A 14,133-nucleotide genomic window follows, 5' to 3' on the forward strand; every position below is an offset into this window, starting at 1 on the left:
TTGTTTATTTTTCAGTATTAACTATTAATAATATTTTTTAAACATTTTAAATGTTTAGATTCTAACCCAATATCATTACAATTAAATTTTTTTCTAAAATTTCAGCATTCCATATGTCATGAAATATTTTTTGCATTATGTTTTAAATCATTCGAAAGAAAATGTTTTGGTCGATTTGTCGATCCATGCTTTTTTGTTCAATTTAATTTATGTCAGTTCTCAAATAATTAAAATGGAATGTCAAGTTTTACTTTCTTGTTCTTAAAATTACAACTAAAACATGCAAATTGAGTTTGATCTTTCTTCAAATATATTTTTAAAGTTTTTCTAAGTTGTGCCAGCAATGGCGAAAGGGGGTAAATGTTCCTTCTCCCCGCAGAAAAATACTTCAATTTAATTAAAAATTAACAAAATGTGTGCGTGAATTTCAATTTCACCCCATCATTGGGGTGCTTTAACTCTCCTATTTTTGAAAACATGTGTTCCCCCCTGTATCTAATTTTGTCTTGAAAATGAGAAATGTTTAAAAACAACATATAATTTGATTCAATTTCTCAAGTAAAATTTTTTTTTTGTAAATGAACACAAAATTTTACTCAGTATATCGAATATATAATTTAATTAATAGTTTGACACAGCTCTTCGTTAACCACACTGTAAGAAATAATTGTAAAATCTACAGGAAAAACAAAAAAAAATTTTTCAGCAAAAATTTTTTACAGATGAATGCAGATTTTTTTTTTTTTTTTGTTTTTACTCGTTACCCGCCCGTTGCAAACAATTAAGGCTTTTTTTATTTTTTTATTTTCACAGACTTTTTCCGTATATTTTAAGGTTTCAAGCTCTTTTTCGCAAAACAGTTTTTCTCTGTTTTTCACTCTAATCATAAACGAATTAAAACTGTAAATTTAAATTCTCGTTTCTGCCTTTCTATTTTACTAACAGTAAAAATAACAATATTTCTTTTCTCAATTCATTTTACGATTATTTTCTATACTTTCTCTTACTTTTCAGAAATGATTTTATTGTTTTGAATTCCATTTAAATAAAATTATGATTCGATTTCATAGTAAGATTGATACTCTGATTATTATCTACCTTTAGATATAATTTTTCGGTAAGTTAAATTACCAAACATTTTTATAAGGATGGGCCATTATAATTTTATACGTTTTTACACTTAAATATGTTTCATTAAATAAGATTCTTAAGTTAAAGACAATTTAAGATTTTTCTTCAAAATTGAACGCTAGATATGACGCGACTCAGAGGACAGAGCACTAGCCTCCCGATGAGTTGACCTGGGTTTGAATAGACATAGTTATTTTATAGATTCTTTGTTTGTTAGCATAACCATTTTTTTAATATTTTATTCGTTTAAATAACAGAGTTAATTAAATCAGCATCATTTATCTGCTTAAAAAACAAGCGTCCATTTTCAAATAATAGCATTTTTCTGGGAAATAAACGGTTTAATACTTGAACTCCAGCAGACAGTTTTTTTTCTGCATTTTTTTTTTTTTTTACAGTGTATGCATTTTAAACGTAAAAGATTTCAATTTTTAATTTCAATGTTTTTTATTAAATACTTCATTTTCCATTAAAAAAACAATATATATAAAAAGTCGATTACTTTAATTGAACCTACATGTAAGGTATTCGATATTTTATTTAAAAAAAAAACGCTTGAAAGTTAGTATTTAGAAAAGAATTATTAAAATTTCTTTATTTAAATCAACAATTTGCATGGTTATTGTTAATCCGTTTTAAAACTCTAGATGGCTAATATTTTTGGTATATTGAAAATAGCTATAAAATAATTAAGGTTAATACCTGAAAATTTATTAAATAACAATCACAAATTGTTTCAAATTTAGAGAAAAAAATCAAGATTAAAACCTTTTTATAAAATACGAAAAAATCAAAAAAAAAAATTTTTATCAAATATGATTAAAAATCACATTTTCATAGCTGAAATAAAATGTTCATTATTTTCTGAATTCTATTAAAAGCAAGATAGAATAAAATATTATTCATTGACGAAAACCGGTTTGACATTATTAACGTAAATATTTGAAAGATATATAGCTATAGTCACAAAATAAAATAAAAAATACTTATTTGTATTCATGGTCAACACGTGGAAAAAATAAACAATATAAAATAATCAACAAACATCAATATCCGAAAATAAAAAAGTAAATGAGACAGTTATTTATGAGACATTCTTTTTGTTTATGGGTAATTGATTTGAGCCCTAAACTTAATTTCAAATAAAAACATTCTACTCCTTCCTAGAAAGCAACCCTTTCCTAACAACAATGGAAAATACCAAGCAGATATTGTTTAACTTTCGTTTAATTTCATTTCCAAAGCCATCGATAGTCCATAGAAACAATTGAATAAATCACGATAATACCCCGCTCATTGTCAGAATAAATGATAACAGTCTACCCTGGGTGCTTTACTCAAGTTTGTCGCCTTTGAAGTGTGACCACATGAGGGAACAAAACTAGACGTCACTGACCTGAGTTTGTGGTGTGAGAAAAGACAAAACCTATCCCTGATGACCTGGTCTGATTGACACCAAAGATTAAGCAGCGGCTTCCTCTTTGGGCTAGTACAATGAAGAGTCCATTCCTTGCTGACAATCCCCAACTCTCAGAGCATTGATCCCAAAAGACTTAAAGCCACCGCTATAAGACAAAGCCTGTTTTCGGACATTCTCGGACATAGAGAGTTAGAAGCTAACTTTACTGTGTCCTTTCATGCAAATAATACAGTTTTGTTAAAGATGCAACAGTTTCGTGGGATTATTGGAATATTTCTTTGTCTCTATATCCTTGATGATATCAAGGTAATATGTACCGGTTTTTGTTTTAGAAGATGTTGTAAAAGATACAGGAGAAATGTTTCAATGATTCGGGAGTTTTTTAATTTATTTTTAAAAATTAGTTTTAATTTACTATTTCTGTTCTAAAATTAATATTAGCGTATCAACTTAATATGTGTCGGTTTTAGTTTTCGAAGATGTGTAATTTAGGCAGGCGAAATTACGTTTGAATAATACAGTAGTTTTTAAATCAATTTTAAAAATTAGTTTAAAATTTTTTACTTCTGTTCTAAAATTAATATTAACTTATCAAAATAATAATACCGGTTTTCGTTTTTGGTAAAAAAGATGCAGGAGAAATTATGTTTGAGTGATTTCGCAGTTTTTAATTTAGTTTTAAAAATTAGTTTAAAATTGCTTCTTCTGTACTGAAAGAATTAATATTAAGTTGTTTTATATACCTTAAACATTAAAAATAAAACTTTTATTTTTAATGTTTGAGGTATATCACACATTTTAATCCTATCTTTAAAAATTATTTCGCTTCCATATCTCTTAAAGTCATATTTTATTTGAGTTTCATATTTTAATAGGTTTTATACAGTGCTTGAGTAAATATTTATCTTATTACCTACATAAAATTTAATTAAGGATTTTTATTAATTTTTATACAAGTTTTAACGTGTTTCAAAATTTCAAATATTTCAGTATCATCAGTACATCATAATCAGTATTAGGTGCAATTATTAGTTATTAACACAATTATGATAATAAAATTACCAGTGAATAATTAATAACTACTAAATAATCACTAGTATCAATTTGTTTTAGTAACATTAACTTAATATGCTTATTACTATTGTCAAATCTGATTTTTAAATAATTCAGATAATTGTAATCTTGATTCGTCTTAAGTATTTCAAATTATCACGAATTATTAACAAATGCAGCTATTATTAAATAAACAATAAGTAGATAATTAATTATACTATGATTATTAAGTTATTCTTAACTGCTTCTTACCATTCTTTTTTTTTAAATTGAAATATCTAAATGATATGTTGGTACTTAAAAATGATCTCACCTTTACTATAAATATTTGTAAATACTAATCCTTATAACTATTTTCTTTTACTTTTTTTGCTTTGTTACAAATTATACCATATATGTTTCATAAAAAACTGCCTAAAATTGCTGCCCTCAAGCTATTTGTCATATTTGAAAAATATGAAATGAAAAAAAGAGGTCAATACAAGAAAATATGTGAAATAATATTTTTATATATTTTATAACTGGCGTTTAAGTTTACGACTCTCAGTATTCAATTCCGTAGCCCTGTAATTTTGTACCCACCCAGAAGACAACAGAACTCCTCAAGCATTGCTACAAACTATTCTTCGTAGAGACTTTTGATGCAACTAACCCACATTTGTGTTACTCGACGGAGAGGAAAACTACGAAAACCTCCCTTGGCTAGCCCGACGGCAAAGGGATTCTAAAGCATGATCCGTCTACCACTGAGGATATTTTCGGAGCGGGGAGCCGGAAGAGGAATTTTTATCAACTTGATGTAAAATCATGAGAAAAAATGTATTCGTATAATTGTAGTTACTAATTTTATTATCTTTGCTAAATGTAAATTAATTAATAATAGATAGTAAAACAAACTAGCATTTCTGCTACTTTTTGAAATTGCATAAAATTACTTTTCATTCAAGTTTGAATTTTAAAAGGTGATCTATAAATTAAACATTTTGTGCATTTTTGATGAAATTTGAAAAAACAAATAATAATATTAAAATATATTTTATGTCAATCACTTGTTGAAAAAATGAAAATAATCTCATAATTTTTTTTTTAAATTTTCTTTAAAAATAAGCCCCTGATAAGCATTAATAGGTCGATCTTTGTTATTCCCTGCAACAATTTAAACTGCAAAGAAATATTTGCTACATATTAACTTAATTTTTGTTGAATTTCATTAAATAAGCAAAATAAACAATAATCACTGCATAAATGTCAAATCATGAACAGCGTAAAAATAATCACTCACATTTAATAAACACAACATCAATTAACGAATCTTAGAAAATTAAAATTTTCCCTCGAGCTTTCTGGGTAAATCTTTGACTAGACGGAAATAAAGTTCATTAACTCCATTTTCTCAGTTTCAATTCGCGATCCAACCATTTAGATAATGGAATTTAATTCTAATAAGTTGCTCTTCAAAACCTCTCCACTCTTCTATTTTCATAAATTCAAGCGAAACATCGCTTTTCTTTTTTTCATGAAACTCCTTCCCCAATTATTTAATTATAAATCCCTTTCTTTACAGAGTAACCTATCGTGGTTGGTTCGATTTCCCTAATCATAGTGGTAGGGAAAATTGTCTGGGAAAATAAATTTTGCGAAGTTAGTTCATGTAGACATTTTCGTTTGACAGTAGCTCTAAAATGATATGATTTTCTTTTTTTTGGGGAAATTGTCCGAACCTAGGGAAAATTGACAGAAAAAATTAATTTTTTTAAGTTATTTCAGTGTTGCGTTTGACAGTAGTCATAAAATGGCATGATTTCCTTTATTTCATTTAAAAAAAGTTATTTGCATTAATTTATTTTTAATCTACTACGTGGAATAATTTTCAGTTAGATGTGTTAAATAATAATCAATTAATTAATTTCAGTTTTTTCAAGAGAAAAAAAATAAGTATTCGATCAAAAAACTCATTTCATATTATTGTATAAGTAGTTTTATACAAAAATTCTAAAATAATCCTAATAGAAAACACATTATAAACGTAAATATGCGAATAAAAATTATTATATTAGCATTAATTGAAAATAAAAGTTAAACCATTTGAAATGTCATAGGACTGCTACGCAAGCTTACTTTTACGCTATACTTTTTTTAACAACTTTCTTACACAGAGGAAAAAGTATGGTGATATTACAGTACTGTATGGTGATGATATTTCTGGCAGAATGGACTGGTAATAAAAAACAAAATATACAGTATTCAAACCATTAATTTGGTAATTTTTCCATTCATATGGTAAAGGTTTACCGGAAATTCTGGTTTTCAAGATTATAGTTAAAATTACCAAACATTTAGTAAAAAATACAAAATTGAAATGTAAATTTAACCAAATAAATGGTTTTTATGGTATCATGTTAAAATTACCACATTTACCAAATTTTTTCGCATTAAATAAAACTATATTTTATTGTTAATTTTGCCGAAATTATTACCAAAGCGTGTTGGTAAAAATTACCGAGCTTTTTGGTGTTTCCATAAAACCTGAAAAACGGTACATTTCACCATATTCTGGTAGTTTTGACTATACTTCTTTCCTCAGGTTACTTTGAATATTTGTGTATTTCCTTATTTTGTTGTGAGTTGAAAATTAAAAATACTGTCACTGAATCTGACAAGTGAACTTCTACATAACAAATATTATTTTTAGATAAAAACAATGTAAAAGAAAATAAGTTTTTCTAATCATATCTTGACTCTCAATCAAATCTCGATAATTTAAATCTTAATTCTGTTGCAAGAACTAAATATTTTGACTTATTCTTAATAAAACTAACAAATTTTATTACGAAGCAGTAGTCATTTTTTTGTTTTGAAAATTATTCTCGAGAATTACTTTTCCTGCCTTAACTAATACTTAAATATACCAAACGATAAAACTAAATACCCAAACTTCTAATAAATGTGCTAACAACCGTGAATTTTTAAGCCAAGTCACGATATTTTGCGGTACTCAAAATTCAATATTCACTTGAATAATCATTTTTGCAACATTTTCTACCGATGTGCATGAAAGACACAGGATATGCTTATGTTTCTTTGTTTGTCTTGAGCAATAGAAAGATTACGAAATTCTTTTTAGTGGGTTCCTCCTCCTTCACGCATGGTTTATAAAATCAACAAACTGTATAAAAAAGCGTTATTAGAAAGAAGACACAATTCTACTTTTACAAACTAGATATAAATAATTACATTTTGTCGTCTTTAGAATAAAAAAAAATCGCAGTTTGGGAAAAATGTTAGAATTAGGTGCGTCATACGATTTTAGTCATACTCTGTGTTTTTAAGACACCACCCTTAACTGCCAAGGAGTTTATTTTTAAGACACTGCCTTTAGTGTACATTTCTGACTAAAATGCTTTCTTATTGTATGTTTACATTTTTACTCATTTGAATAATCATTTTCAGCCTCCATAGTGGAGGTGGAAAATGATTATTTGAATGAAAAAGTAATAAAATAGGACGAACTATTCTATATTGAAAGTAGAATTATCGAGAAAAAAAATTTGAAGTTGAATTCGATGCAGATGTTTGTCTTTCTCGTTTGCATTTTAAAAAGATACTTTTTATTTATTGTTAGTAAGGGAGGAAGAAATAATAATAAAAATAAACCTTCTTTGATGCAGAAAAAAAACTGAACTATTTTTTCTGAAACCATTGAAATGTAAGATTTAAACTGCGATTATAGCATACTTAGCTTGTTTTACTAATTACATAGAAGATTTAATAAGATTTAATAATAAGATTTCATAATTATATAATAAGATTTAATAATTACATAAAAAAATTAAATATTGGTATATTCTGTTAAATAATGATATTTTATTATATTTAATAACCGTCGTTAAACAGCTAACCCACTTTTTGGGTTTAATATTCAACTCCGCAGCCTTATAATTTTGAACCAAATCCAAAAGACAAGGGAACTCCTGGATCAAGTATTGGGAGAAATTTGTCTTCGTGGAGGACTTTTTGATGGATCTAACCCGCATTTGCGTTACATGGTGAGGAAAACCACGAAGACCTCCCACGGTTAGCCTCATCGCTAAGGGACTCTACCTCATGATCAGAATACCACTGAGGATATTTTACTTCAGCAGTGTGGTCGGTGCCAGCCAGATGCGGAATTTGTATCGACCAGCCATACCTGTGAATTGAACCTGGTCACCTCATTGGAAGGCGAACACTCTATCCCTTGAGCCATTGCGGCTCAAATTTACAAGTTTAAAAATGTGATAAGAAACTGGGGGGTGCGTAGATTTTGCGACTAACTTCTCGGGGAGTTAGGGAACGTGGTCAAGCTTAAAATGGCATAAGAACCCATGCCCTGAAATATCGTCATACGCCGCTAGGGATGCTTCCTTATTATGACCTGTTTAGAAGCACACAAAGAAACAATTTATAATTGGGAAGCGTATTTAGACAACGTTTTCGGTACTTCTTATTTTATTAAGGCGAAAAAGATCGTTGTGGCTAGTTCTTATCATCCCGCTTAATATTTTTTAAAAGGATGTACACTGGTTGTAAAATGCTTTTTAATCAGCGTTTATCTTGGCTAAGCTATATAAATTCTTTTTAAATTTGAAAAATATATTATTATTTTTTTCAAAATCTATAATTTTTTGTTTAGGTCCTCCACGTTTGCTACCAGATGCAATTGATCTGGAAAGAGTGGTTCCGGAAGGAAGCATGGTACAACTTCCTTGTCCAGTTGTAGCCGATCCAGACACACTATTTTTTGAATGGTACAGAGATCGAGAGCCTCTGGACGCTTTTGCGGACGAAAGATATCGTGTTTTAAGTAATGGTGTTCTTAAAATCAAATCAGTTGTACCAGATGATACAGGTCTCTATGTTTGCAGAGCAATCAATGGTTTTGGAAAAACTGCTGTCAATGTCACTCTTATAGTTTTAGGTAAGTAATTCTTAATCAGTATTTTTATTCGACAAAAAAATTCTCTATTTGTCGGGCGAATTATGTGACACGTCAACTGTTGATTTCCTACGAAAAGATGAATTAAAAATATCGCTTTTGTATGATTTATCTGATGAAAAAAAACTCTTTTTTATTTACAGTGTCTGCTATTTTTTAACAATAATTGGTAAATGCAAAAATATAAAAGTTTACTGGAAAAATGGAAAAATTTACTGAATATCTGTTCTTAATAACACGTGATAAAATCACGCGCAATCAAAATATCTTAGGACAGAATGGCCTGCGTACAAAATATCGTTAGGCAAAATCTCATACGACATAATATACAGCAAATTATCGTTAGACAAAATCTTACGTTAATAAAATATCGTTGGATCAAATCTCTTGCTATTTAAATTTCGTTCTAACGCAATCAAAATATCACTATACAGATTTTTCTACGGAATATGAAATTGGTTTCTGTGTGGACAGGATCTCATATAAACAAAACATCAATAGTATTTAGATATGATATTTATTGCGAAATTTCACCTCTGCAAGATTTTGTCCAACATGTAGAAGATAAATAACAAAGTAGCCACTATAGCTACAGATATCAAATTTAATGCAATAAGATGCTTCATTAATCAAATAATATTTCTAGATAAAATTTTTCTCTCTAAATTTACAGTAACAAATGCCTTTAACTTTATTTTCGAAAAGTATTAAAACTGAAGGAATTATAGCCTAAATTGCTTTTGTAAAAGTTAAATATCAGCTGCAATGACAACGATGTTTACACCACGATTTATGCTTATTTATATGCCCTTTCTGTGAAACCTTAAATGCTTTTTTGCGAAACGCTATTTAGCATTGAACAAGTGAGTGAAATATTATTTTAATATTAAATTATCTTTGTGTTTATTAACGGTTCAACAACAATACATTATTGTTATAGAACCGTTTATAAACAAAATATCCAACTGACTTAGTTTTTTCTCTACAAGTTCAGGAAACATCTTTGTTCATGACGCATATTTTCAAAAATACAAATTTTTGTAACAGTTTGTGAGCTTTTTCATCAATGAAAACCATAACCCTATAACTATATAGCCATGAAAAATATAATCCATACAAAACATTTATGTTCTATATAATTGTTCTATTCTTTATAATGTGCACTAAATAATCGTTTCGGATCATATAATCACACTGAGCTATAATTATAAAATATAAGTTATTTTATATGGTAATTAATTTTTAAGTATTCTTAAAATGTAAATTTTTTAATTGTGTAGGTCTTATAACACGAAAATTTTATTAACATGTTTATTAATTTACAAGCATTGTCAAAAGATAGATTTTTTGAATTGCGTAGGTCTAGTATAGATTTTCTATAGGTCTAATATTATTTTTGAACTACGTAGGTTTAATATAGATAGGACAACATATATATTTTTGAATTACGTTCACTCTCAGAAATATTAAACTCAAAACTTTTGACGATTCTTCAATGCTTGATCTGTATTTTGTTAATTTTGAGTATCATTTTGTTCCGAAATCACGCGATTTGTGAGGAAACACAAAGTCTCAAATATATGACGAAAATGTTTTCTTTACTTGAAGCTCCATCTCACTACATTGTCGGAGATTTCCAGCTAGAATAAAGAAAATCGAATGAAGACTAGACGATCGAAACTGGAATGACGGTCTGCGTAGTAGTCGAGAATTTAGTCTTTTCCAAAAAGATATCGGGTTCGAATACCACTTCGCGCATGGAAGTAATATTTCTCACTGTGCTATCGTCCTTTTGCTGTTGGTGTGAAGTTGATTTACCTATATGGTGATCAACAATGATACCCATACATTTTTTGAAAACTAAAATAGAATGACGAAAGATTTCTTTTCTTTTGACGAAATCATTTTCTCGAAGAAGTGGCAATAGTTATTTCGTCACTTTGACAAAATGTTCGCTAGCAGCATATACCAGGTAATGGTTTCGTCAACTAAAAAAAGTTTCGTGAGATTTAAGTATTCATTTTTCATAGGGATTTAATTTATCTGTTAATTAATTTATAAGTATTCAAAATACAGAATTAAGAATTGAATAGGTCTTCTATAAAAAACTAAAACGGACAGCATGCAATATTTATCTCGGTTTCTGAACGAATGAATAATTTTAAAGAATGATTAATTTTCTAATTTTAAACAGTTTCAAAACAAGTCTCATTTCTAATTAGTTAACAAAATCGAATCTGCGTAGTAGTCGAGAATTTAGTCTTTTCCAAAAAGATATCGGGTTCGAATACCACTTCGCGCATGGAAGTAATATTTCTCACTGTGCTATCGTCCTTTTGTTGTTGGTGTGAAGTTGATTTACCTATATGGTGATCAACAATGATACCCATACATTTTTTGAAAAATAAAATAGAATGACGAAGGATTTCTTTTCTTTTGACGAAATCATTTCCTCGAAGAAGTGGCAATAGTTATTTCGTCATTTTGACAAAATGTTCGCTAGCAGCATATGCCAGGTAATGGTTTCGTCAACTAAAAAAAGTTTCGTGAGATTTAAGTATCCATTTTTCATAATGATTTAATTTATCTGTTTATTAATTTATAAGTATTCAAAATACAGAATTAAGAATTGAATAGATCTTCTATAAAAAACTAAAACGGACAGCATGCAATATTTATCTCGGTTTCTGAACGAATGAATAATTTGAAAGAATTATTAATTTTCTAATTTTAAACAGTTTCAAAACAAGTCTCATTTTTAATTAGTTAACAAAAGTAGAATAACTCTTTATTTAAAAACAATCACGTGAAGTAATTACAATAGATTAACTGTTTATGAGCATTGTTTGAAATATTTGTTGCGGAAAAAGAACGAGAAGAGATAATTCATGCAGATAAGACTCCTTTGCATTTTTTATAAAAAAAAAAGTGGAAATAAAGAAAAGTTATTTGAATTTTAAATAAGTTCAAGTTGCGCCATGATTCTTTAGAAAGTTTTAAAAGTTACTGCTTTTGAATAGAAATCATTGAAGCATTCGCTCTTTAACTTTTCTTCATTTTTTTCCATTTCCAAATGCTTTGTTACAATCTATACAACAGCAACTGTTCTTGCCATTTTCTTTCAAATGTTGATTTCTCTGTCTAAATTTTTTTTTCGTGTTGACACTTGTATTCAAACTATTTCATTGATGCTTGCAAAAATCAGCTTTTTAGATTTGCAAAACTTGACTTCTGTTTATATTTAGTTCTTAGAAATAAGTTGTGCGATTTTTTCCCTTTTTTGTGTCCGAAAAATAAACCGAAAAAAAATTATTTCTACTATAAAATAAGAAAAACACTCACTTACCAAAAAATCTACTTTTTTTTCAATAATTCACTTCAATTTACACTCAGGCAAAAAAGTATGGTCAAAATTACTAGAATATAGAAAAATTAAGTGTCTTTCCAGAGATGCCAACTTGCTCCGGACAGAAAATAAATATTTTAAAGTGGTAGTTTATCAATTGGGATTCTTGGATTAATAAATTCAATTTAGTAGATTTCTTTCTACCACTATTCCTAAACAATTCGCAGGTTTATATAATTCACCTCTTTTGAGTAGTTGTGCCATAGCGTGCCTCTCAAAAAAGCAAGCAAAAATGCTCAAATAATTGCAAAATTTAGTTGGTAGTTATTTACCGTTTTTTTAATTATTTTAGCTTGTCCGGAGCAGTTGGCATCTCTGTATTTCTGTCAATTCAATATTCTTGATGGTTCCATCAAAATATTTTGATGGTTTATGTCAATTTCAGTACGATTCATGATGGTCCAACATCATTTGATGGTCCCCAACATCCAATATTTTCCATTATGCATTCATGGTTTTTGATATGCCAACAAACTTCCATCATTCAATGATGGAAAATACTACTTTAATACTATGATGGCTAACCATCAAGAGAAGTTTGAATCTCATGGACCAACAATCCATGATGATCTGTGATGGTCCATGATGGTTTCAACCATACATTTCCATGATGGTTCCAACTATACATTTCCATGATGGTTTCAACTATACATTTCCATGATGGTTCCAACTATACATTTCCATGATGGTTTCAACCATACATTTCCATGATGATTTCAACCATACATTTCCATGATGGTTCCAACTATACATTTCCATGATGGTTTAATGGGAATTAGTGATGTTTCTCAGGAATATACCATCAAAACAATTCAGGTTTTTCTTATATTGGCCTATCATAAGTCAGTCTAGATTACATTGGGGTGATGGTGGTTCATGATCGTTACAACATTTCAACAGTTGATTTCTAAGAAACTATGATGGAAATTTCTGATAGTTCAACATGAACAAACCATCAAAACAAGTTGATATTCTTGTGTTGGACCATCATGAATCAATCCGAATTCCTGCATTGTGGTGATGGTAACTAATGTTGGTTACCATGAAAAATATATTGGTTCATGATGGAATTATTGATGGTTACCATAAAGATTATGTTGGACCATCAATGGAAAACCATCAGAAATTTTGACTTGCATATGGGAACACAAAGAATCTCGGTAATCTTTACCGAAGATCTATAGTAATGGTTTTGGTACGATAAAATATGAACGATGGAATATAACTTTATATGGTGTGATAAAAATTAATAAATCAGGTAAAAATCGGTTATTATATCATGATACCTTAGGAAATTACATAAATATCTTTTATTCTGTTCATTTGCTTTTAGTTTATATTCTGTACTAAATGCATGGTCAAAAGTACTATAATTTTGAAAACCAGAATTTCGGATAAACTTTTACTATGCGAACGGAAATATTACCAAATGAATAGTTTAAAAATAGTTTACTTTGGTTTTATTAATCAGAATTATATTTGTTTTTACTGGAAATGTCATTACAGCACGGTAATTTTAACAAATTTTTTTCCATGAAAGCTTTCAAAACTAACCTAAATTGCAATTTAAGTTTATCAGTTTATTTATTTATATTTCCTTTTATAATTTTTGCTGGAATCGTTTTTGACGTCTAAGTTTATTTCTCTTAAAAAAAAGTTCCTGTTTCCAAACTTTAATTTATTAACTTAAATGCGTATAATCATGTATATTAAAAAATTGTATTAAAGCTTCATAACCATATCCGTCATTTAAAAGTACATTCAGTCAATATATATATTGATGGAGACGTGATTGCTCAAGATGCAGAGTGTTTACCTTCCAATGTGAACTGGGCTCAAATCCCAGTAATGACTAGTTGATACAAATTCCACACTCAGCTCACTCCAAACGCAGAGATGAAGTAAAATATCCCCAGTGGTAGAGGGATCATGGGCAGTGTCGATTTGCCGTTAGGCTAACCATGAAAGATTTTCGTGGTTTTTCTCTTCATGTAACGCAAATGCTGGTTAGCTCCATTTAACAATTCCTCACGAAAGCAAAATTTTACCTAATACTCTTGATCCTGGAGTTCCCTTGTCTTCTAGGTTGGGTTTAAAAATACAAAGCTACGGAGTTGACGACAGTTATAAAATAATATATATATATAT

The 14,133-nt window shown here is 28.6% G+C and overlaps 1 protein-coding gene across 4 annotated transcripts in view; it reads left to right on the top strand.

The window, feature by feature from the left end:
* Positions 1 to 14,133, top strand: part of LOC107440916 (fibroblast growth factor receptor-like 1) — a 311,107-nt gene that overhangs the window by 251,689 nt on the left and 45,285 nt on the right. For all 4 annotated transcript variants that reach the window (XM_071188120.1, XM_071188121.1, XM_016054001.3 and 1 more), the window contains one exon: positions 8,277 to 8,561. In XM_071188120.1, coding sequence (XP_071044221.1) covers positions 8,277 to 8,561 — 285 coding nt within the window. The remainder of the gene's footprint in view (positions 1 to 8,276; positions 8,562 to 14,133) is intronic.

This window comes from Parasteatoda tepidariorum, chromosome X2 (genome assembly GCF_043381705.1).
Source record: "Parasteatoda tepidariorum isolate YZ-2023 chromosome X2, CAS_Ptep_4.0, whole genome shotgun sequence".
In the NCBI taxonomy this organism is placed as follows: Eukaryota; Metazoa; Arthropoda; class Arachnida; order Araneae; family Theridiidae; genus Parasteatoda; species Parasteatoda tepidariorum.